At 40.9% G+C, this 26,096-nt stretch overlaps 1 protein-coding gene across 1 annotated transcript; it reads right to left on the reverse strand.

Annotated features, from left to right (window-relative positions):
* Positions 1 to 7,358: 7,358 nt before the first annotated feature.
* Positions 7,359 to 26,059, reverse strand: LOC139468890 (toll-like receptor 4). Its single transcript, XM_071251023.1, has 2 exons — positions 26,008 to 26,059; positions 7,359 to 11,697 (listed from the first exon to the last, which is right to left on the reverse strand). Exons 1-2 carry the CDS (start codon positions 26,042 to 26,044, stop codon positions 9,029 to 9,031), a joined length of 2,706 nt encoding a protein of 901 aa, XP_071107124.1. The 5' UTR covers positions 26,045 to 26,059; the 3' UTR covers positions 7,359 to 9,028.
* Positions 26,060 to 26,096: the final 37 nt, after the last annotated feature.

Below are 26,096 nucleotides of genomic sequence, written 5' to 3' on the forward strand. Positions count from 1 at the left end.
GTTCTTCCAACCATGGGGTAATGTTTACATCGCTCCTTTGAGATGCATCGATCCTTAGAGGAGCAGCAATTGTTTGAAGTACAGTGATCCTTAGAGGTGCGTCGATCCTGTGAGGTATAAAGAACCTTGAAGGTTTGTCGAACCATTGAAGAGTGCTGCTTCAGGGTAGTGTCGATCTTGAGAGGTCCCTGCACCTTAGAAATGCGTCAACCCGTGGAGGAATCATGATCCTTGGAGGTATGGGGAGTCTGGGAACATCGCCAATCCCAAGATTGCTGACCCTTAGAAGATCGTAAATTCAAATTCTGTGATTGAACTGAGGAGGAAAGTTTTTCCGCAAAACGCTGAATCTTCCCATTGATACTGATGAGAGCACTCCCAAGAACGCTCCCGAGAACAAGAGTCTTGATCAAGAGAGGAGTCCTATGAGTCTGAGCGGAGATCTGTTATCACCGATCCCCAGGAGAAAAATCTTCAGAGCGATCAACAGGTGATCTGGAACGTCAAAAAGACGGGGAGTGACGAGCTGCCGAGGTAGACAAAACTGTAGTAGGAGCGACTGTAGAGGGTTCTCTCGAAACCGCAGTCATAGAGACGCCCTCAGGCAGGAAAAGCTTGACATTATCAGTAGCAGTAGACGAAGTGACAGTAGAAAAAAACATTCGCGAGTGTTGCCGACTCTGAGGAAAATACAAGTTGTATCCAAAACCACTGAGAGAACTCTCTGTACGTCCGAACCTATACATTTATTCGCCGTAGATGTTGAGGGTAGATTCTCTGTAAGGGTCTGAGTGGTCAAGACGGTAATGCCTTCCTTGAGAAAGTTGTCAGATACTCCATCGTCATCGACACATAAGACGGGAAGTACGGGTCTAGACAATCCCCCTATCGTTGAAGCTGTAGGTATTTTTTAATTTTTTTAGACTTCTTCATAGGAGGGGTTTTTTTTGTCAATTTTTCAGCAGACTTTGAAAGATGATTTTGTCCCCTATGCTGACACTTGTGAAGATAAATGCTGAAAGATTGATCAGGCAGGTCAATACACTAAGAACAGCATGCAGATGAGCAGCAGCGCCCGCGGCAATCTGAACGGAGATCATGTGAGTTGGAGGGAGAAAAAAAACGTCTACAAGTTAGACAAGCAGGATGATGCATGGTTTGTTCTTCCATGTTGAAAAGAAACGACCAAAGAAGATGTCTTGAGGTGTTCAAAGAGGGAAAATTGGAAAAAGAGAAAAACCAAATGGATTTTCTTGCAATATGCACGTCACCACTCCTTTTGGCGATAAGAAAGAGAATGAGTTGGCTGGGGAAAAAACATATTCAGTGCATGTAGGCCAATTGGCATGATATACAGATTGTTGGGAGGTGACCATAGTGATGCTTGGTGTGTTTAGGTGGATTGTGTTTTTTTAGAAGCTGGAAACCTTTCTTCAGGCATGTTTCCACTTAGGATCGAAAGAAGAGTGACCAATGCATAGTGTGAGATAGGATAAGTTTAAAAATTGCAATTTTCATTTGCAATGTCTCAGTTTTTAGGGGATATTGATTGTATCTTGAAATGATCCAATATTGTTCTATGCTGCAATCAGCATCATTCCAGCTACATCATGTATTGTGTTGGATCAGATAGATGAAAAAACCCAAATAGGGCAGATTTAAGGATGAATGGACAGCACCCATTCCCATAACCCCTTTCAGCTTCATGATGAGATACTAAACATCAGAAAAAACAAGACAAAATTGTAACATACTTAACTTTATCAAGCTAGAACAAAGGTGTATTCACGTGAACAAGATCGTCGATGACATGCACAGTTCATGATGCAAAAGTATTTCATGAAGTGATGTATTTCTCTTGTAAGTCAGCAATCAACATTCAGCAACTCTTCAACTACACTGATGAAAACACAATATATAAAGACACTAAAAAGAAGTAGTAAGTTAGGACGGTACGATGACACCAACTAAATTGTTTTCATATCAACATATGAGCCATATATGAATCAATTTTGTGTTCCAGTGTGCAATAATTAAGACACATAATATTCTAACAATTCTGTTGGTTCAACAAATGGCAAGAGAACCTGACCAACATGTTTAGAGGTTCGTGTCAGTTGGTCCTCATGCCATGCTGGAGAAGATTTAACAACCACAAAATATTCAGCACTGGGTTAATACATATCTTTGTGGTCATATGCCACTTTAACATCAGAGGTGGCCAACTCTTAATCATGTAACAAGGTAAGTTTTTTAAGGATTCATAAATTTTAAATGACAAATGAAAATACAATAAATGTACCAAATTGTACTAAATTATCTAAATTGGACATAACATTGTCAGAAAAAAGATAAGTGCTTAAGGCTGAAAAAAATAACAGTTTTGGTTCTCAATCACCACCCACATCATCATAAGGTCTGTCGCATGTTTCGTTTTTATTTTCATTAAAAAGTTTTTTAAAAATAAATAAATAGAAATCCTAATATACATAAAAACAATGTGATCCAATACAGCACACAGGTTCGTCCCTTTACATGCTCACTGCTTTACTGCGCATCTTGTGTTATGGTCATGGCGGCAGTAGGAGTTTGTATGCTTGCTTAAGTAGGGAGGCCCTTTCCCAGGTTGATGGTACACAAGTGTGTATTTGGTTACATACTAGTTTGAACAAGCTAACAAAAAACAACAACCAGTCCCCCCTGCACTATATTTTCAAAAGTCATTTCCTGAGAACCAATTCTTTCATTTTTTTAAGCCTAATGTTACCTTTTTGCGACAGTTAGTGACTCAGTAGATAGTACTGTATGATTGCTCATATGACTATTGTACCACCCAATAGCCACTACAAGTAGATCATAAAATTGGCATCAGTCCGGACTAGTAAAAGCAACCACACACACGTGCATGTAGGTCGCTATATAAAAATTGCTAAACGCTACATACATCCCCATTTCACCTACAAGTAGCATAGCACTGGTGGACTCTGGTCTTGTAAGACAGCTATTAATCATACCACTGCATATGGGATATTTCCACTAATCTGCAAGTCCATGCAAGATGAACTAATGTTAAATTATATAAAGTTACTGGGGTTGTACATATTTATCATCATGATAGTGTGGTGCTTGTTGACTTCCTTAGTTCCTCAGTATTCTCCAAGAACGAAACACTTGTTTGAGTGAGCGAGTAAGTGAATAGTGAGTGAGTGAGTTGGGTTTTAAACTTTAACGCCGCTTTTAACAGTATTCCAGTTATATCATGGCGTGTCAGCTTGATGTGTGAGGAAAGCCCGATGTGATGCAGGTCTCTGACGTTTACCACTTCGGTAAAACCCACGAGCATGGGTATGGTGCTGACAAACCTAGAAACACAATCGGGGCGAATTGGGATTCGAACCCACAGTCATAGGTTTCTGGCGTTCCCAAGGGACGCAACTCTGCACAATTTGAATAGATTGTCTTTGGTAGATAGAACTGGCAGGAAATGTTAGTAAACCATTTTCCATTTCTGAAAGGTTAAGTTTCGTACATGCACCAAGTGATTGGCTTTATAGTTATCTTCAAGTTATGAGCTAGGCAGCTACACAGAGTTGTAGAGAGATCTGTCTGGTACAACTGGCGATGTATGAAGCATATTCTTGCAAGAAAGTAGAAGTTGATATATCACAATGCCAAATTTTGAAGTTCAATACCATTGCAGCTTTGTTTAAATGTTGTCATTAGACAAATGTACCAATGAATAAAGATGGACGATAATCTTCCACTTGTCAATGACACAATAGACCGAAATGTATCGATTGTTCCATGTATGTGTGGCTTCCTCTATACTCAAAAACAAAGTTAATGGGACCCCCATTTCTCATATTTTTTTGCGGGTAATTTTATGGGACGTTTAAACTCGATACAACCGTGGTAGCTAAACATGATTTGGTGTAAAATCGCAAGTTGTATGTGATAAACATGCATTTTATGGAGAATGGGAGAATGCCCTGGGTATTTAAACCAAAATGACACTCAAATGGCAATATTCATATCCAGGCTTCCTATGGATTTTGTGATACACTGCAAACACTAAAACGTCCTTTTCACCCAATATTGGAACTTTTTAAAATGTTTTCTTGCGCTTTTCAAGCGTTTACATTGCGCCGAAAAAGCGTCGACATTTGACACCGGAATATCTTAAATAAGAGTAAATAAAAGCGACAAAACCCTTTGTATTCATAAGATATATCTGATCAAAACAGAGTCGATTGTTCGAATCCGACTATATCCGACTATGGCCATATGTTAAGGAATCCCTAATAGTAATGATATCAGGTGTAGGCGAAAAGAGTTGTATGATACTCTGTGAAATCTTGGTACAAAGAGCATGTTCAATTGTAACTCAAAAGTTGTGACATGTATATAGACACCAAGGGCTAGAGCTGGAATATTGCTCGACATAAAGGGAAAATTGACTATGGGAAAGTTGAAGTCATCCCTCTTGTCATACAGTCTTGTTGAGAGTGTTTTGTCATCTTTATGCGAAGATCTAAACATGAAACAAATGAAGCGTTCTCACTGGTCTCCTATATTTCTTGTTCAGGTAGGTAAATCAGTGGTAGGGAATTGGCTATTTGATGTTTATTGAACGATGTCAGATCATCGATATGCCTGAAGCTTTATACGTTAAACGTCATGGCCAAATTTCCTTGTATTGACTTTGCCAATTCGAGCAGAAAGTCCGATTCATGGGCATAAAGAAAAGGATCAGAAAGAAAGGGAGCACAATTGGGATGCCTACTTCCTGCCTCAATGTCTTATCCCCAAATTATACATATACGTTATCAATCAGAAAGTGGGGCATTTCACATATCGTTTTCTCAGTAAACTTCAGACGGCATTAGCTTTCATTTGCCCTGAACCTCTGAAGAAAGATATGTAACTATATCTATTGTTATATGACAGTGTATTTAATTCTTGCAACTGTGTTACGTTGTTTCTGTAGAGCTTCGGTAAACGCTCATTGCATTGTATTTGGGTAGTGATTAGTGGTCAGGAATGTAGTTCTATTTAAGGTAAGCACTCGTCAGGAGTTACTATATTTAGATGATAGAGTGGTGTTGTAACGTCCGGAAAAGGCGAGACTCGTCCAGCATTGTACAGAGACTTATAGCACTGTCTAGAAAGTGAGGGAGCTAGTTGGATAGTATATAAGGGGACAACAGCATGCCTCACGCGTCTCTCACACATTTCATCTCTCACGCATTTTCATCACGTCAAGACCAGCTTTCATGCGAGGAACGCTCATCTTCCCTAATTCCCTGCCGAGCCCATAACGGAAACTTGACAACTGTCGCCGCTGGGTGAATATATTTTATTATCACTGACTTTTGCTATCACCATTGTATGTTTGCATTTGATACTGACCACTGAGGTTTGCCCTTATGTTTGTCGTGTGGGATAGTGGTACACAAAATGAAAAATAAAATGTCTGGACCAAATTAAACCTGCTCCCTTTCTAAGATTGGAAAAAGTAAAGCAAATCTTAAGAGTTTTTGAGAATCCACATGGTATTGATTCAACTTGTCTCAAATAAAATTTTTGGGTGAATATAAAAACATTCCTTGATTTTATTAAGGATAACAGTTAATCTTTGAGATTTGATATGTCATTTATACCAAGTTCTCTGATCAAACAATTAATGTAATAATGCTCAGACTTTGAACGACATTTGGCTGGGACAACATGAGACATGCCACTGAAATGCCTGTATATTATATAAAAGCGTTTTATAGGTGTGAGGACTCCAATTCTGGTCATTCAGATATTCATACGTTTTAGTTATACTTAAAAGGCCTTGACACAACTTTAGGGGTGCCAAGGAACCATGGCTTGCCGTGTAGCAAGACGCTAATCTGAGGTTCGCATATAATGCCAGGTTCTCTAAGTCCGAGACAAACATCCAGGTACCGTCGCTCAAGCGTACAACACATAAGGCAACATAATGTTTGATACTCACATAAACTTTTATGAAGGTCAGTCCATCAACCACTACACCAAATGTATACTTAGCTCAGAACATCAACTCCAGCGTATTAACAGTTTCGATTATCTACAGATTCCACAATGAATGGACAACAGACCATCGAAACTATAGAAAAGGTATCCGGCATTTAGCATGAATGTTCTTAGATTTTGGGAAGCCATTTCAACCTCGTAGCATTACATTTAGCCGAAATGAATGGACCTGGCAATAAGCGGTACAGAAGCTTAGATTTATTTAGTGATGTAAAACTTGAGAGGAGAGGCTGTGCCAGACGACGTCATGTGTCCTTAAACCATACCATCCAACACTTTATTTTGGTGAGTCCTCGTTGATATAAATTCTCTGAAAACGTCGGGATATATTTTTTTTTATACTTAGGGTTAATTTAAAATGGTGACTGAGAAATCTGCTTGTGATAATATCATTGAGTTGTCACTAAACATAATTTCATATTTATTGAACGTATTATTAAGTATCCAAATATATAGATAACTGCAGTTTTGAATTTTGGAGAACTTGACCTTTCAAATGACTCAACCAAACGAAGGCCTTGCCTAAAAGGTCAGGCATGTCATGGCATAACATAACAACGGTCTAATGGCCAACCCCTCGACTGAACCACTATAAAGGCTCATTCATTTACAGAATACAGTGGTGTGTATGATCGCAAGAACTTCACTATGGACACCTATCACACTTGCACTGGTTACCTCACAAAGCCTGAATTGAATTCAAGATCCCAGCACTGGTATTTACATGCTACCATGAAACAGCCACAATCTAAGACACTGTAACGCCTCCGTTCCGAAAAGTTTCAGAAATGCGGCCGAAGACATTTTGGTCATTTATGGTTTCAATACTGTGCTTTATCATTGACAAAAATTGTCACCAGATTTCCAATTGCCATCATTACACTCATCTCATAGGGCACATCTGAAAACATATCTCTTCAAACTACACTATCCAGTCCAGTTCCACTCTACTTTGACTAGAAACAGATGCAAAAACATGTGAAGCGATATGAGAATTAACTTGGTGAATAGAATCTGGCGAATTATAAATGGATTTTTTCTACTTCTTCTTCTTCTCTTTTCTTCTTCTTTTTCTATTTCTTTTTCTCCTTCTTCTTCAGGTACAATGGACAGGTAATAGACAAAATTAGATAATCAACTACGCACACCCTATATTTCAGACAGCTGCTGTAGCGACTTATTACCAATATTAAAAAAACCCATAAACTTACTACATTGTAGAAGAAGTGGTTTATTCAAGAAATGCGAGGAGGCCATCGCATGTGTTGAAAAATGTCACATTTGAGAGATGAAGAGAGTAATACATGTTATGTTCATGCAATTTACAGTTTCTCAAAATCATTGCATGAAGCACCTTAATTCCAAGATTTCTACATGTACCTGCATCAGAGGGAGACTGATTAATGTTACATCGAGATGGGTAAAAATAAAATGTTGACCTCTAAATTTTGAAACACTTATAAGTTATGGCTAAACATGACTCACGCAGGCGATCTGGTTGTGCTGAATCAATTCTTTTCTCCGATTTAAAAACTTACTCAACGTAACTGAAAGCTCAATATATTTACTTCACAATACTAATGGTTTCCGTGACCAAACTTCTACCATTAAGGGTTAACGTATTTTTAATATTAACGAAAAAAGCAAATAATTTTAATACATTAAAAGCGACAAAAATATTTCCATAATTATAAGAAATCTGTACCAAAAGCAGTGTACGATTCCGACCCTTAATGAATACGTTTTTCAGAATCATAAAGCAAATGCGTGAAACACTAATATACGACCATGAAAAAGTAAGTCAACTCGAAAATGATAATTGTATGCGTATGAATACATCGTGATTAGTAATATTATGTACAATTACAAAACACAAGCCCCTGATACTAACAAAAGTCTTTGTAGTAACGTATACGCCCCATTACCTCTTTACACGGGCCATGCAGAGTTGCGTCCCTTAGGCGAACAAGAAAGAGTGGTTCGTAACCTGGGTTCGCTGTGATTGTGTTTCTCGTTGTTAGCACCCCGCTTGTGGGTTTCAACAAAACGACCTGCCCTTTTGGGCTTTTTCCTCACATCAAGCTGATACGACGTACCATGACTCACTAACTCACTTTATTAGTGACTGAGTGATCTGACGCCAGCTTTTAGCAACACTCCAGCAATATCAAGGCGGGGGGACACCAGAAATGGTCTTCACATATTCTCACACACTATAACAAGTCATAATAATAATAATAATAATAATAATGATAGTAGTAGTAGTAGTAGTAGTAGTAGTAGTAGTCCATTTATATGCCGCTGTACTCCATGCATAAGCATACTCTAAGCGAACAGACATTTATTACCCCGGCCAATGGATCAGTGTGCATTGAACAATCATGTTCAGCTCCCTGTGGAGTATACAACCAAAGCTACCTGTTGGTCGCTAGAAGATTAACAACCACATTACCATCTCATCCTACCGGGTACTCATTCACTGCTGGGTTAATAGAGGCACAATTCGAACAAAATCACTCGCGCAAGGCGACACCACATATGCTACATGTGCTTCAGAACAGAAGCCTGCCAAAGGCGGTCACCCATCCAAGGACTCTCCGTGACCGACGTTGGTTAACTTCACCCGATTTGTGACCACGTGCCACCACGTTAATGTAATATGAATATATGTAAATATGATACCAGCGTACATCAATATAGCTCTAGTGTTATAAAGATGAACTGATTGCAACCAAATGTTAAAAATATACATTGAATAAAAATAAACTGATTATATCAGTTTATGTTATTTAAATACATGTTATAAACATGTTAAGCTTTGTGATTGTGTGCACACCATGGTACATCAACACATTCAAGATGTATGTCATTTGTGTGTCTCGTGATACCTTGGAACTAAGACGGTGCATAAATTCAAAAGTATGTTTTCTCACACCGTTGACAGTTGACAGCTTTGAGTTAAGAATGTTTAATAACTTATTGCTGCCTTGAGGTTCTCCCAGAACGCTAATTTCTCATCCTCAGCTGTCGGATACCTGATATAGGTACCATACTGAATCTCATCCTGCAAGTCACGACTCAGACTACTGTTGTCAGGCAGTTCAGCATACCACACGACACACAGGACGTCCCTTCCGGTGTGTATGCTCTCCAGCTTGGCCATGTGGACCTCATAGTCGCACCATTCACTTTTCAGGAAGTTAGAAGACAGGACAACGATGGTTTTCCTGCTCGACTGAACCGCGTTCATGATGTTGGCAGTTATGGCTTCCCCAACCATGAAGTCCCGATGGTGTATGCAGAGTCTCAAGCCATGGTGTCGCTCAAGCATGTTACGCATGTCCTCTACAACAAACCCTCTGTCTTCATCAGCATATGAAACAAAAGCATCGTAGGTGAAATTGTCCTCCCCTTCCCCTAGTCTCTGGTATCCCCTGTATTTGCGTCTTGTAGTGTAGTACAGGTAACGTAGCTTCCACCGATAACGGTAAATTATACCAGCTGCAACTATCAGCATGAAGGCTACAATTCCAGACAGTGTTGCGGCTAACAATGGAACAACTGTTTTACACTGTTTCTGCAGCCTCCATACAATGTTTTCAATGTTGTTCAATTTCATTCTTTCTCCATTGTTTAACCGACACCTCGTATCATCAGGTCTGTCGATGGAAATGTGGGACTTCGATAGTGGTTCTAAGTACTCAAGTGTACTGCAATCACATATTAGATCGTTGCCCTGGATGTTCAAGTGAAATGTGTCATTTCTCGAGTTCATTATAAGATTAATTTGATCCGTAAGAGATTTTGGGACATACTCAAATCTATTGTTTGACAAATCCAAAGAGGTGAGACACGACATGTGGCTGATTATAACAGTCCATGCCTCCATGATGTTCCAGCTCAGATCAAGAATCTGAAGATTGTTAAGTCTTTGGAATATAGGTAACGGTAAATCATGAATGAGGTTATTGGAAATTCTCAGTATTTCTAAATTTGTTAGGTTGAAAAATATGTGACCATTCATATCCGACTGAAGTGATTGATATAGGTAATTTTTACTTATGTTAAGGACTTTTAGGGAAGATGCGTACATCAAGAACGTAGGGGAAAGTAACTTACAGTTATTATCAGTGAAATCAAGGAATTCAAGAGAATTGACGCCATGAATAGGACCTACCAATCCTGTAAAGCTGTTCCGTGACAAATCCAGTACCTTTACTTGATTGGGATGGAATCTTATTTCATTAATGGAATAATCGAACCTACTATGGCTTAAATTTACAAATGTGACATTGGGAGGTATGTTTACAAAGAACTTGTAAAGTGTTTCTGTTTCAGTGACTTCAACTGTCGTTATATTCCTTTGTAACTGTTCATCTACCCTAGAATTGTTCTCGGTCTGAAAGCTGACAATGTTGATGTCGTTATGAGGAACAGGTCTTTGCTGCAGAGGACGTTGGGAAGTTGCTGGCTGTTGTGTCAATTCGGTCTTCTTCGTCACACAACTCATAGGTGTCACATGAGTTCTTTCACAATAGACTGCCTTGTCACCTGGAACTGGGATTTTGTCTGATGGATACTGGTTCATCAGATATAGTTTACGAAGATTTGTCATTATCGTAAGGTTTAGTAAATAAGGTCCATATGTGAACCTATTACTCTTTGCTGATACGATTTGAACTTTGCGTAGTTTTTCGGCACACTCTGCATCCAAAAGCTCAATTCTGTTTGCGTCACAGTGTAATTCTGTAAGAGTCAAATTGTCTATATATCGTAAATGATCTCCTTTCAATTCAACACCGATAGCAAATGGTTCCATGATGCTGTTAAACTTCAAAACCCTCAGAGGTGAAAACTGCAGCCCGAACAGAGAGTTACCAAGTGTTTCCAAGCCAAGACAATGATTGTCAGAAAGGTCAAGCATATCTATGTTCCTCATTGGCCAAAATGCGTTGGTTTCAATAAATGAAACATTACAGTAGCTGATATCCAGGTGCCTTACATTGGGAGTATTTAGGAAGGATTCATTATAAAGTGTATCAATCGAACAGTTTCCCCTTTTTCCTGACAAAATAAGAGTTGTGAGATTCTTTAGTTTCGCAAACCCTGTACCAAATATGGCGTTCTTTACACCATCAATGATCAGTTTCCGAAGAGCCACCAAATCGCCCAGACATGCATCAGGGTACTTTTCATCGAAGTCATTGGTATTTCCAGCAATATCCAAAGTATGCAGCTTTTTCTGTTGTCGAAAAGCTCCCTTTGGGTAACTTTTGCTGTTTAGAAGAATCCTGTTCCCATGAAGGTTCAAGCGTTTCAAATTTGCAGCTCCCACAAAACTATCAACATTCAGAGAAGTCAGGGCGTTGTCAGACAGATCCAGGTATTCCATAAAAGAGAACCTGTCAAAAGATCCTGCTGCTAGTTCGATGCTGTTGTTAGACATAAGGAGAGTTGATACAGCGGATGAGATGTTTTGGGGAACACTTTTCAACATTTTGTTCGAACAGTCGGCGATGATCCCATCCTTTGCAGTTACAGTGCATACACATGGCATGCAGGTAACATTGGATGGTAAACAATGAATAAAGTTGACACTACCCAGCAGCAGGGTCATCCTCAGGATAAGAGCCATGTCTGAAATGAAATTAAACAATTTATAACAAGCAGACGAAAATGAATATACACACCTCGTCAAAAAATATTGCACCACCAATTTGTAGAGATTTTAAAAGGGTACATTGTGTTGAAACATAATATTCCTACAGCATGTTAGCCACCATAACTGCCCAGCCTTGTGGGTGCGTTTATGCAAACCCTATGCACACCTAAGGGGTCTCTTTAGAGACATTCATGTATGATGACGTCTTGACGTTCATGCGTTTTTACTGTAATTAATTTTGAATGAAAGTTCTACCACTTTGAAGGTCTGTCTTTGGAACGATTGTAACTGCCTAAGCATACAAAATCAAAGATGGCCCATCTCTGACGTGGTCCAAACTGGCATGTTATGTCGGTCTATTGCCACCGTGTTGAACACTAATCATACTGTTATCAGTTGACTCATAGAAAACACACATTGACTGGACATGTGAGGGACTTGCCGAGATCAGGGCGTCCATGAAACACCAGTGCCAGAGAGGACAGGGTCCTTGTGCGCCAGGCCAAAAAGCTGCCAACTTCGTCATCACTGGCATACCCACAACAGAGTCGACTGAATGCAGCAAAAGTATGGGCCGGAAGACCAATAAAACGTCCACTACTCTCACCCGAACATATGCGGGGTAGTTTAGTCTGGTGTCAGGCTCGAGCACACTAGAACTTGAGGTCACAGAGGTGATATTGCACCACACTTATGGGAAGACTCGTATCTGAAGGAAAAGTGGGAACATCCTATCATCAGTGCAACATCCAGAAAGCAGTAGCATGTGGTGGCGGCTCAGTGATGGTATGGGACGATGAATACTTGATTTGGTCACAGTTCAGGGGACATTAAAAGGACAAAGGTATCAAAATACCTTTGTTGTGCCCTATTTGGATAACCATGCACTTGCCACGCGTCCTGTCTTCATGGGCGACAATGCTCGACCCCACCGAGCACAAGCTGTGACTGAACAACGCCATTGAGTCTTTCCCTTGACCTTCTCGTAGACCCGAATCCAATCGAGCACCTATGGGATCAGGGTTAGAGCCAAGGACCCTCCTGTACAGAATGATCGTGATGATCTGTTGATCTCATTTCTGACAGTTTCTATTTATCCCCTATTATAATCCTTTTCAGTGGCGAATAAACTTGTGTTTTGCAAATGCTCATTTCCCCTATAATTTGTGAATTTAACATCTCATTTGACATTCAGTAACATTGTTTTATTGCTTTAGTTTTGCTTGCCAGCTTCTCCTTATCCATCTCTTTTCTGATTATCAAAATGTCGTGGTGGTGCGATACTTTTGAAAAGGTGTATATATGAGACTGAAATTGAAATTGAAGAGACCAAACACAATTTCAAAAACAAGAATTGGTTCAACTCTAAGAGAGACTTGTAGTTACTACCTCATGGCTTCTAAAAGGAGCGTGGTTATTTTATTCTTTGAAACATAGTTCCACTGTTTCGTGTACTCCATACAACAGAATCACAGAATCACAATATTTTCAATATGGCTGTCTTGGTAGCCATGTTAGTAGTTGGGGGCCCCGTTACAGGACAAGGAACGGGTCTGCGCATGCGCGAAGGTCACATCTGGTTTCGGTTTGGTCACGTGACTGCGCATGCGCGAAGGGGACATTGTCATGCGTGCGCTTCCAAGGCGTGAGGCGTGTGCACCTCCGAGATGGCGACATTTACGTTTCCGAAGGGCCATCTCCCCATCTAAGATGGCGGCTCGGCGCCTCCAAGAGGGTGGGAAGGAAGGAGACGGGAGGAGGAGGAGGTGGGTTCTTTGTTTTGGCCGTTGTTGTGGCAGGGTGTGTATGTGTCGATTTTATGTGGAGATGTTAGATCACTGAGATGAGCTTATACACAGTCGACGACCCAGCAACTTTGTTGCTAGGTTGACGTCATATCGGCGAAGGATCAATGGAATACACACCCCTTACAAGATGGATACAGTACGTTGTGTGGCGTGTACTGTCTCTACATGCTGACCTATCGCGTGCGTGGTTGGACTTTGAATCAAGTGTTATATACGTTGGACTGGAAGGACACCGCCAAGAATGAAGCCACGGTATTAGCATGGTTTTATACCAAAGTGTCTACCTCCGTTCCTGTGGATGAGATGCCTGCCTTTCGACTGAGTGCCAAGACGCGTACCCTACATCAAAAGAACCAACCTTTCTGCCCTTATTGACCTGACACTTGTTCACTGAACCTACGATCACCTGACTGTCAACGTTCCTGTTTGAGGAGTGTACATACGTTCACAGCGTTTTAGGAATGTACATATGTTCACTACCAAAGTGGCAAAAGTTCCTGTTCACTGCGTTTTAGGAGTGTACATACGTTCACACCCTAGTGGTAAAAAAAAAGAAAAAAAAAGTTCATGTTCACAAAAATCACAGGGACGCCCCTAATCCTGTGACTTTTTGTTTTGTTGTGTTGGTTCATGTGAGCGGGGGATTAAATAGTTCAACAAAAATAAGTGTTGTGTTGTCTTTTTTAGGATGGAGAATTCAGCATGCTCACACCAGGGAGAGAAAAAAAACCAACAAAACAAGATCGACACCTGACCGCTCCCTGCATTCCTACACCACGTCCATGTCTGTGCAAGTCGATTCACCTTTAGATTTCAGACGTCCGTTCCACACCATGATCGTAGCGCTAATTAGGTGATCGCCTCTCACCTACTGTAATTTAGACGAACGACTGTCATTGCAATACAATACGATCGCCTTGTGAAACGAGACCTTGCACCTCAAAGTTTACAATCAGGTCCTAATACCCGATGACATGATTTGTGGAATTTTGTTGCAAGATCCTTCTCCGATATGACGATATGACGTCAGCCTAGCAACAAAGCTCAGTGATCTATCATCTCCACACGCAATCGACACACACACACACCCTGCCACACCAACGGCCCTTAATGATTAACTCTTGATCATGAATGTATTTCGCTATACAAATATAAATTTTATTCATAATACCTCATTTACCCTCATAACTGAAATTTCATTCATTTATTCATACTCATTTACATTTTTCATACACAAAAATGTACATCCACATCGAACACACACAGACACACACAGACACAGACACAGACACACAGACACACACACACTTTTGCTAATTCTAATGTTCGTGTCCATTTTTAAACCCCTTTCCCTTGGTGGTTTCCCCTTTGGTCCGCTACAAAAGGCTAGCGTTGAGGTGCAGTGGAAAGACTCAGAGCTGGCTGAGAATATACCATCGACAGGGAACGTATACATGCACCAAATTTCAAGTTTAGATTGTACTCACATAGGGCATCAAACTGAATCTAACCATGACATGATAATGCATTAACTGATAGGCTAGCCTACCACCAGCATGTTCTCTCGAAAACATTAGTTTGATGGTTTGTTTAATATCCAGCGAAATACACAAGCAATATTTATCTGACCCTTGTTTACAGCTAAATAAGCAATATGGTAAAGATGTCATGTGATAAGAACGGCCTAGTGCAATATGCGATTTAAGGTACCGACGTTCAGTAACTTTATCAGTATGCAGTGTGCAGAGTAAGGCTTCACAGAAATGATGTCAAACGGGTCGATGTCCCCAAATGTCATAAGCTAAGTAGCCATTATCAGTCATGCTGAGTCATCTACAAATCAAACGTTTGGGTCGAGACAAATTAACATATCGGTTTCAGTTTTAGTTCCTGGATTGTCTGGTCGTTTGGCAACAAAGAAACTCTTAGGTTTTATGCAAGTTGTGTGAGTGACACAACACACCCTCAGTGAGTTATCTACGACACTTAGCCTTGATTTTGTCACGCAGTTCCCAAATCAGATCAGCATAATATTGGTCATTAATGGTATTTCGGGATGTAGTTTACCAGAAGGATTACTTTGGAATCCCAGAAAACCGAAACAATCACCTTGCGAGCTGATGGGGAAGACTTTTTCAACTTCTGTGGATTGGAGGAGACATTAGATGTTTTCCAGTGCTTTGACTGGTGTTTAGTCTCTGGATGATAGTGCTAATCCCAATACCCATCCTTAGTTACGAATCCCTTAACAAAATCTGTTCTGCTTCAAAACGACGTAATTTCTCAGGATATGTAATGAACTTGGAGTATTTCTGATCAGCAGTCAAAATCATTGCACCCCGGTGCGATGAAAACCTTTTTCATTCCCAGTTCACTTCTCAAAATGTTCTCAACTCTCTCATAAAATATGCCCACTGCATTGACTATGGGACGTGAGTAAGCGATCATCAAATATCATATAATTTATGTTATCAACAGATTCCCCAGAAGTGGCAGGTGAAGGTCTTCCTGATGTTTGATCAGCTTCAAGGCTCTTGAACTTGGCTGACCACCTCCCAACAGCGGCAAAGGGAGGAGCGCCATCCCCTAAAGTTGACACCATGACCGCACGTGTGGCTGTTGGAGTTATTGCTTTCAGTTGGAGATACTTGGTGACAGCACAGTATGTAACTTTGTCCATTTTCATCAAAAGAAAGTACCTGTTTAGTTTGATACCGACAGAAATATGGACAGTCCGACAGTCTTAGTGATCACCATTCGGTCGCAATGAAATCAGTCGCCAAGTGGTTGCATCGTGGTCGCATTGTCTGTGTTTGACTGTAGCTTTACATGAACTGAAAGAGTTATTTGACATGTATATCTATTTTCGATGACATTCATCACATTATTGGAAATTTCTTTCATGGCTAGTTGACAAAGTCAACAGAGATTGGCAAAGTATGCAACCGCATCTATGTACATGGTGATCTCCTGTCGTCGCAGTTGAGCCTTCAATCGTTAAACCTGTGGTCACGTTCTCGACAGACGCGTTGGGTTAGTTTGGCAAGCCAACTAGATCCATGGATCGGAAGAGATTCTGATGATGGTAGGGCAGGCAACAGATGTGATGGGAGTGGAGCCCATCCAAATTGTTTGTTCTGGGCCCCGCTGTCCGGTAGTGGTTCCACAGGACTTTAAGGGGAACATGACGTCATAGTGAACCCATGGAATCACAACATGGGTATTGAATTCCTGACCGCGTGGCACCTGAGGACTGGCATCCTTGGCGTCAATCTAGGTTTCTGGCACCAAGTTAGCAGGGAGCAGAGGGAGGCACGCTGCTCGACTAATCCACGTGTGAACTTCTGTGTCCTCTTTGTAGAGGACTGCCAGTCCAAGTGCTTGGGTTTTCCTCCATATTGCTTAGCCAAACTGAATGAAACATCCTTTCGATTCTGCCTTTGGAAATTCTATTTCGCCTGATTGGATTACTGGTATCATTCAGGTCAAAGACATGATGAAGATGCAGAAGGTTTTCAATGAAAAAGTGAAAATACCACTCCGAGATTTGAGCTGAAAATGTAAAACCCGAAGGCGAGTGATAAGCACAAGGGCTATTCCGACCCCGAGGGCTTACATTTTCAACCAAAACGAAAGAGACGTGTTTTCTCTGACTTATATAACGTCGAAACATCATTTATTAATATTTGTTTAATATCATGTATAAACATGCGTTTCGACAGTCTAAAGAAACGCTAGTAAAATATATCTGGCCAGGAAATATACGCTAAACAATGTACCTTTTACCACTTGTTTTCAACCAGTTCTGAGGTTTGAATTAGTGTGTCGACCACTGATCTATGGTGGCCGAGAGGTGACATCGCTTTCTCGCTTTCTAGCTTTCTCGCGGTTAAGCAATATCCCCTCTTGGCAACTATAGGGGACCGCATGTGATATCTGCTGCAATTTGGAGGGAATGTTGAACTTTTCTCACTATTTACTTCAAACATAATTTAACTGTACAGACGTAGGTGATTTTGAAACAATCCACAGATTTTTGCTTAAAATGTATTGATTAATTTATGGCCCTATTCAGTTGTATGTGACCATCACGCCGAAAGCGCGTGGAAGATCATGGCAATACGCTCTAAATAAATCAGGTTAAAATCTAAATATATACTTTTCAAAGAAGTTAAGAAGACTAAGGTTAATTAGTCATGGCTGATTGTTTTTCCAAAAATACAATCTTATAATTGTGGGTGTTCTATAACTTAGTTTATGATGTTACAGTGTGTCATACTGTTATCTGTAAATGTTCTTTTTGACATTTAATATATGTTTAACTTGAATTGTGTTTCTTGTCTTGTGCAAATCTACAAATATATGTACTTGTATATAGTAATTTGATAAACACTGCTGTGAGTGAGTGAGAATGGTCGCTTTTAACAATAATCCAGTAATATCACGGGGAACACCAGAAATGAAATGCATTACTATGATTATCTATAACATATATTAAATCAGCTATCATTGTAATATTTTATGTATATCTTAAGTATAGTTTTGTCAAAATTATGTATATATGGGTTGGGTTGGGTTAGTTTGGCAAGCCAACTAGATCCATGGATCGGAAGAGATTCTGATGATGGTAGGGCAGGCAACAGATGTGATGGGAGTGGAACCCATCCAAATTGTTTGTTCTGGGCCCCGCTGTCCGGTAGTGGTTCCACAGGACTTTAAGGGGAACATGACGTCATAGTGAACCCATGGAATCACAACATGGGTATTGAATTCCTGACCGCGTGGCACCTGAGGACTGGCATCCTTGGCGTCAATCTAGGTCTCTGGCACCAAGTTAGCAGGGAGCAGAGGGAGGCACGCTGCTCGACTAATCCACGTGTGAACTTCTGTGTCCTCTTTGTAGAGGACTGCCAGTCCAAGTGCTTGGGTTTTCCTCCATATTGCTTAGCCAAACTGAATGAAACATCCTTTCGATTCTGCCTTTGGAAATTCTATTTCGCCTGATTGGATTACTGGTATCATTCAGGTCAAAGACATGATGAAGATGCAGAAGGTTTTCAATGAAAAAGTGAAAATACCACTCCGAGATTTGAGCTGAAAATGTAAAACCCGAAGGCGAGTGATAAGCACAAGGGCTATTCCGACCCCGAGGGCTTACATTTTCAACCAAAACGAAAGAGACGTGTTTTCTCTGACTTATATAACGTCGAAACATCATTTATTAATATTTGTTTAATATCATGTATAAACATGCGTTTCGACAGTCTAAAGAAACGCTAGTAAAATATATCTGGCCAGGAAATATACGCTAAACAATGTACCTTTTACCACTTGTTTTCAACCAGTTCTGAGGTTTGAATTAGTGTGTCGACCACTGATCTATGGTGGCCGAGAGGTGACATCGCTTTCTCGCTTTCTAGCTTTCTCGCGGTTAAGCAATATCCCCTCTTGGCAACTATAGGGGACCGCATGTGATATCTGCTGCAATTTGGAGGGAATGTTGAACTTTTCTCACTATTTACTTCAAACATAATTTAACTGTACAGACGTAGGTGATTTTGAAACAATCCACAGATTTTTGCGTAAAATGTATTGATTAATTTATGGCCCTATTCAGTTGTATGTGACCATCACGCCGAAAGCGCGTGGAAGATCATGGCAATACGCTCTAAATAAATCAGGTTAAAATCTAAATATATACTTTTCAAAGAAGTTAAGAAGACTAAGGTTAATTAGTCATGGCTGATTGTTTTTCCAAAAATACAATCTTATAATTGTGGGTGTTCTATAACTTAGTTTATGATGTTACAGTGTGTCATACTGTTATCTGTAAATGTTCTTTTTGACATTTAATATATGTTTAACTTGAATTGTGTTTCTTGTCTTGTGCAAATCTACAAATATATGTACTTGTATATAGTAATTTGATAAACACTGCTGTGAGTGAGTGAGAATGGTCGCTTTTAACAATAATCCAGTAATATCACGGGGAACACCAGAAATGAAATGCATTACTATGATTATCTATAACATATATTAAATCAGCTATCATTGTAATATTTTATGTATATCTTAAGTATAGTTTTGTCAAAATTATGTATATATATATATGTGTGTGTGTGTGTGTGTGTGTGTGTGTGTTGTGTGTATCGCTTTCTCGCTATCTCCCTCTATTGCTTTCTCGCTTTATCGCTTTCTTGCTCTATCGCTTTCTCGCTTTATTTGCTTTCTAGCTCTATCGCTTTCTCACTTTATTTGCTTTCTTGCTCTATCGCTTTCTCGCTTTCTCGCTTTATCGCTCTATCGCTTTCTTGCTCTATCGCTTTCTCGCTTTTTCGCTCTATCGCTTTCTCCCTTTCGCGCTCTATCGCGTTCTCTAATGACTAACCAAAGTCATTTGAAAGAATCAGGTGTTCTTTAACTTCTTTTGAATAGTATGTACTGTAAATCTTGAAATTAACGTTAGAGTTAATTATAAATGCAAAAAGTTAGAGTAGAATGAATTAATTATACTTTGCATTTATGACTGAGAAATGACTGCTGGTAAGAGGGCCTCACTGCACACTTTGAATAGCGGAAATACCAACTTGAATATAAAACCAATCAACTATCTATTTCCACATTACGGTTACTGAAACAACATGTCATCCAAAAGCAAGAAATTACATATGGACTTCCGGTAGTATTACCATCGTTTGGGTAAGGACTTCCACTTTGATGACATCTACTCCGCAAACAGAATAAACATTGATATAAGCGTTGTTTTTAGGAAAACACTATTGTTTTTAGGAAGTGCGTACTACTCGGCGCTAATGAACGGTGTTATTTGCTATTTGTTTTGATAACTTGGCCTGGGGGCCGGAGATCCAATAGCTAAAAAGGGCCGTAAATCAATCAAAATCTTTTTTTTTACGCAGAAATAAACTGACGTCCAAAAGAAACTTTACCAGAGTTTGAAATCACTCTTGCTAAAAAACAACAAAACATACATGCATGAAGTAAAGTGTATTGACAAGATCAATATATCAACATAATTAACACTGAAAACGACAATCATACCGCGACCGAGAATGACGTCTCAGCCCCCCAAAGTTGTGTGTGGTACAAAACTCGAGCTTTCAGAATCATGGACAATACATGGAGTACATAAACAATTGCTCACGTTCAATAACAAGTCATTAGTAGCGTGTGTGACCACCAAATGCCTCAATACATGCAAAAACTCTTCGACACACAGAAAAAGTCAGTCGTCTGAAGAGGTCACGTGGGATTTGACGCCACTCTTCTTGGAGGGCAAAGATCAGTACTTGCCGGTTGGCTGGAGTGTCCCAGAGGTGTTCCATGGGGGACATGTCGAGTGAGCGTGCTAGCCACGGCAGGGCGTTGACGTTGTTGGCTGCGAGGAAGTAAGTGACAATTCTGGCTGTATGGGCGCTAACGTTGTCATGCTGATAAATGCACCATGTGGCTGCTGTTGGAGAAATGGTAGGACAACTGGACGAAGAATGTTATCCATGTAACGCTGAGCTGTCAAGTTTCCGTCAACGATGACCAGCGGTGTCTTCTCCTGCCCACAGATCCCTCCCCACACTCCCTCCACCATATGGTACGACCTCCTGCACGCAACACGCCGCCGTTCGTTCACCCCTTCGGCGGTAAACACGTTGTCTTCCATCAGCCCTAAACATACAGAATCGACTTTCTTCAGTGAAGACAACCCTCGGCCAGTCACGTCGTTGCCAACGTCGTACAGTCCGGGCCCATCTCAATCGCAGACGACGATGTTGCGTTGTCAATAGCTGTCCTCTGTATGGTCTAAAAACCCTGATTCCATGAACCCTGAGTCTCGTGGCCACTGTCTGTCGACTAACCCTGTGACCTAAGGGATTTGGTCATTTTCAGGAAGCGATTTCGGAGGTGCAAGGTACGCAAGTACCGGTCATCATGGGGCGTGGTCACCCTGGGTCTGCCTGTTCTTAGCAGTCCGCCCTGTCTGTCTGTAACGTTGCATCAAGTTGGTAACGGCAACACGGGAGTAACCGAAGGTTCGTGCACTATGGGCGTGGGTGGCTCCCATCTATACCATACCCAAGGCTCGTTCACGTTGTTCGACTGTGAGTCGTGGCATATCTTTTGTGTTTTTTTATCAGTGTGGATGTCTGACTTGCCGTTGCAATCGTTTTATACCCTTACCCGCATTTGCAGTTGTCCGTGGTGCACGTGTTTTTCACTTTTTCGCGTGTTATCTCGCAAACATGTAACAGATGATTAACATTTTCTGCATACACTATTGTTGTATTTAGGTTATGCGTTTTAGATAGACTTCATCGAAAAAAAATTACACTTTGTCTGAAATTTATATTTTCAGTTGGTAAAGTTTCTTTTGGACGTCAGTTTACATGGGTTTCATAAAAGCACCTATGTCTGTACTGTTAAATTATGTATAAGTAGGTAGTGGGAAAATTTCAACATTCCGTCCATATGTATAATTTGAAATGTGACATATGTGAAATATCTCAGCTCTCTTTAATGACTAAAACCCACATCAGCCTCCGCCCACTGAGGTCAGGTTTAACAATTCATTCATGTTGTTTTACGTATATAGCGATAAAGCGAGAAAGCGATAAAGCGAGAAAACGATAGAGCAGGAAAGCGAGAAAGCGATGTCCCCTCTCGGCCACCATACTGATCAGGAGTTTGTGGTTCGATTCTCGTGATCCATGATGAAAAAGTTTCAATTCGTGTCTTCGAATTTTAGACAACTGGACGTTTGAAACACAAGGTCTAGACTTCTTCTTCTTATGAAAACATTTATAGCATGGCTGAAGTCTAAAATTTCATCCAGGGTTTTGATGCCTGTAGAAGGAATAGTTGTTCATTATATACTCTTCAAAAAAAGAAACTTGACACTGACTTTCAAAATGTAATATAATGCAATTGTTTCAAAATAGGACACAGAAACCATAATTGAAACACTGTTTGAAGATCAATGTACACAATGTTAAAAAAATTAATCGTGTCACCTAGACAGACACACATATACGATACAGTTAATGTCACAGGGGTACAGAAAATGTCAGTATCGATTGTGCCCACCACGTGCATCAATCACCGCTTGACACCGACGACCCATAGATGCAATCAAGTTGTCAATAACACGCTGTTGGATGTGCTGCCATTCATGCTGAAGTGCATCAAGAAGCGCCGGAAGTGTTTGGGGCGGTGGATTCCTTCTGCGAAAGGCGTCGATCCAACTCGTCCCTCAGATGCTCAATCGGGGACAAATCTGGTGACCGGGCTGGCCAAGGTAATGTCTGGATGTTGTTGTGCTGTAAGAAGTCCTGACAAACACGTGCAATATGCGGTCGAGCGTTGTCCTGCTGGAACTATCCGCCATGGACGTTGACGTGTGGAAGAACGTAAGGCTACAGGATCAAGTCTCTGTAACGCAGACCTGTCAATGCACCTGCCATATGCACGAGAGGCGTCCTACCACCGTGCCCATACCATGACGCTCCCGCCGCCAAATGGGACAACCTGCTGCACACAGTTGGGGGCGTAACGTTCACCCCGACGTCTGTAGACACGTGCGCGCCCATCAGCACGTGTGAGTAGGAAACGGGATTCGTCAGTAAACACTACATTTCTCCACCTTGCACGTGCCCATCTAACCTTCTGTTGGCAGCAAAGCAGACGGTCCGCCAGATGACGTGGGGTCAATACAAGACGTCGAACAGGTCTTCGTGCAAAAAGTCCAGCCTCCCTCAGTCCGTTGCGTACCGTTTGATCTGATATTCTGCGTACCCCAGGAATATGTGTGGTTGTAGACGTGGCTGTGGTAGTGCGGTCTCGGAGGTGTTGCAGCCGGATGTATCGATCTTTTGCTTGGGTTGTCACCCTTGATGTTCCTGACCTTGGTCTGTCGTCAACTCTGTTGGTGTTGTTGTATCGGGTCCACAGTGCGGAGATTGTCTGTCTGGATACGCCAAAGTGCCTGGCCACTTCTTGCTGAGTTACTCCAGCTTGTAATCTCCCAATGGCGTTGATCCGTTGAGCTGCATTCAGTCTTGGCATTCTGTCACCGCCTCTACTGCCGTTATAAGGACTGTATGAACAGCCGTTGGTGTGGATTTTTATACCCATTCAGCAGGGGGGCCTGCATGCCTAAATGCAGGATCCTGTGCTGCACGTTTTTTACAGGCGGTTGCGTTTGGATGAAACTGTAAAATTGATCCCCAACGCTACGTTTATGTGCTTTGCATGTGTTTTTGCGAATTATAGACACATCATCTTTCTGTTTGACTTATTTGATTCTCATTTAATGTAATTATTTTAGATATTTTTGCAAAAAGTGGTTTTACATCTATGTCAAGTTTCTTTTTTTGAAGTGTATATATAGATGTTTATAATGTTGGCGGCATAGTGGGGGACAGGCAGAGAAGGTTCCTCTGCTGACTACAGGGCTCATCAGTGGCAAACACGACCATCTTTCTTCAACGCCATCATCCACAAGAGGAATATGCAGGCACATTTGGTCTGGGGCCAGGGCTCGTCTATCTACACAGTGGCTCTTGGTTGTGGAAGTGGTGAGATTATTGCTTGTCTGTGCCGATACATGCCATCTGAGACATACGGGAAGGATGTGGGACTTGTAACTTCTGCTTTCACTACACTCTTAACGATAACCAGAAAGAAGAACTTGTGGTTTTCCCTTTTACGATATGACAAACTCAAGTGTCCAAAGTCCATGCATACTTAAAACTCTGTTCTGACTGAGCGGGCAAGGCATTTTATGAAATGGTCCAACTATCAACAAACATGTTGATCCAAACTTACTAATAATATCTAAGTGAGTGAGTGAGTATTATTTTACATAGCTTTTAGCAATATTCCAGCAATATCACGGCGGGGGACACCAAAAATGGGCTTCACACATTGCACCAATGTGGGGAATCGAACCCGGATCTTCGGCGTGATGAGCGAAAGCTTTAATCACAAAGCTACCCCAACGCCAAAAAATACCTAAGAGTAAGACAATGCAATTCTACTTTGAAAACAATGATTGGCAATTGGCTGCATGGAACTGGCTTCTCGCCAATCAAAAGGAATCAAGCTCTTTTTGCTAAATGTGTAATATCACTTAAACGTAATGTGTATGAGAATATTACAGCTTGTTGTTAGATATACTTCTTAATAGACATAAAAGGGGGAGAAGAATGTTAACATTTGATAGATAAAATTTAAAAAGATAGAAATCAAAGTGAAAGAAAATCATTATTGATGTAAATTATACTTAACATAAAATACTTCTGATACTGACTATACGAATGTCCTTTGTACATTTACTGTGTAATTCTGATGGCAAGTATTTCTGATGGCCTGTAGTTCTTATAACAAGTGTTTCAGATAGTCAGTAGTCTCATGGCCTGTACGTCTGATGACCTGTCATTCTGGTAGCGTGTAGCTCTCATGGCCTGTACTTCTCATGGCCTGTAGTTCTTATGGCAAGTAGTTCCGATGGCCTGTAGTTCTTATGGCAAGTATTTCTGATGGCCTGTAGTTCTTATGGCAAATATTTCTGATGGCCTGTACTTCTCTTGGCCTGTAGTCCTTATGGCGTGTAGTTCTTATGGCCTGTAGCTCTGATGGCCTGTGACCCGTGAAGATCCGGGGTAGAATAGGTCTTCAGCAACCCATGCTTGCCGTAAAAGGCGACTATGCTTGTCGTAATAGGCGACTAACGGGATCTGGTGGTCATGCTCGCTGACTTGGTTGATGCATGTCATCGATCACAAATGCGTGGATCGATGTTCATGATGTAGATAACTGGATTGTCAGGCCCAGACTCGATTATTTACAGACCGCCGTCATATAGCTGGAATATTGCTGAGTGCGGCGTAAAACAACAAACCAAAACCAAAAATCTGATGGCCTGTTGTTCTGATGGCGAATAGTTCTTATGGCAAGTATTTCTGATGACCTGTTGTTCTGATGGCGTGTAGTTCTTATGACAAGTATTTCTGATGGTCTGTACTCCATACTGGACTCCATCATGCTCAGTCCATGATGACATAGCAGAATGAGCCAGTTGGGATTGCATAATCAGTGTAGTTATTTGAGACTGTAGTTCTTATGGGTGTGGCCATGGGCCGCCATGCGTTCACGGCGTGATCGTCCCATAAAACTCCTAATTAGGGCCATAAAACATTAAGTTAGTATTCGCAAGTTTTCAGCGGAATATTCGCAATTCTAATGCAGAACACGGTTACAAACATTTGCGTTGGAGAGTACGTCTAGGTAAAGTATACACACAAGCAAGTGGCATTCCGCTCTCGAATAGTTACAGTGATGAAAGATCACATTTATATTTTCGTTTTGGTAATGTTTAAAGTCAAGAATTATGACGTAAAATGATTATTTACAGCTATGCTGGCAGATTATGAACAAAATACATAGAATTAAATGTGATATATTCACCTCTCGACGAGGAAGAAACAAGCTGGCTGCTTGTCATCCACAGCACTGGGCTCAGTGTAAAGGCTGTTTGATACGCATGAGCTGTATTT

This window comes from Haliotis cracherodii, unplaced genomic scaffold (assembly GCF_022045235.1).
Source record: "Haliotis cracherodii isolate W230 unplaced genomic scaffold, xgHalCrac1.p SCAF_2, whole genome shotgun sequence".
Classification (NCBI taxonomy): domain Eukaryota; kingdom Metazoa; phylum Mollusca; class Gastropoda; order Lepetellida; family Haliotidae; genus Haliotis; species Haliotis cracherodii.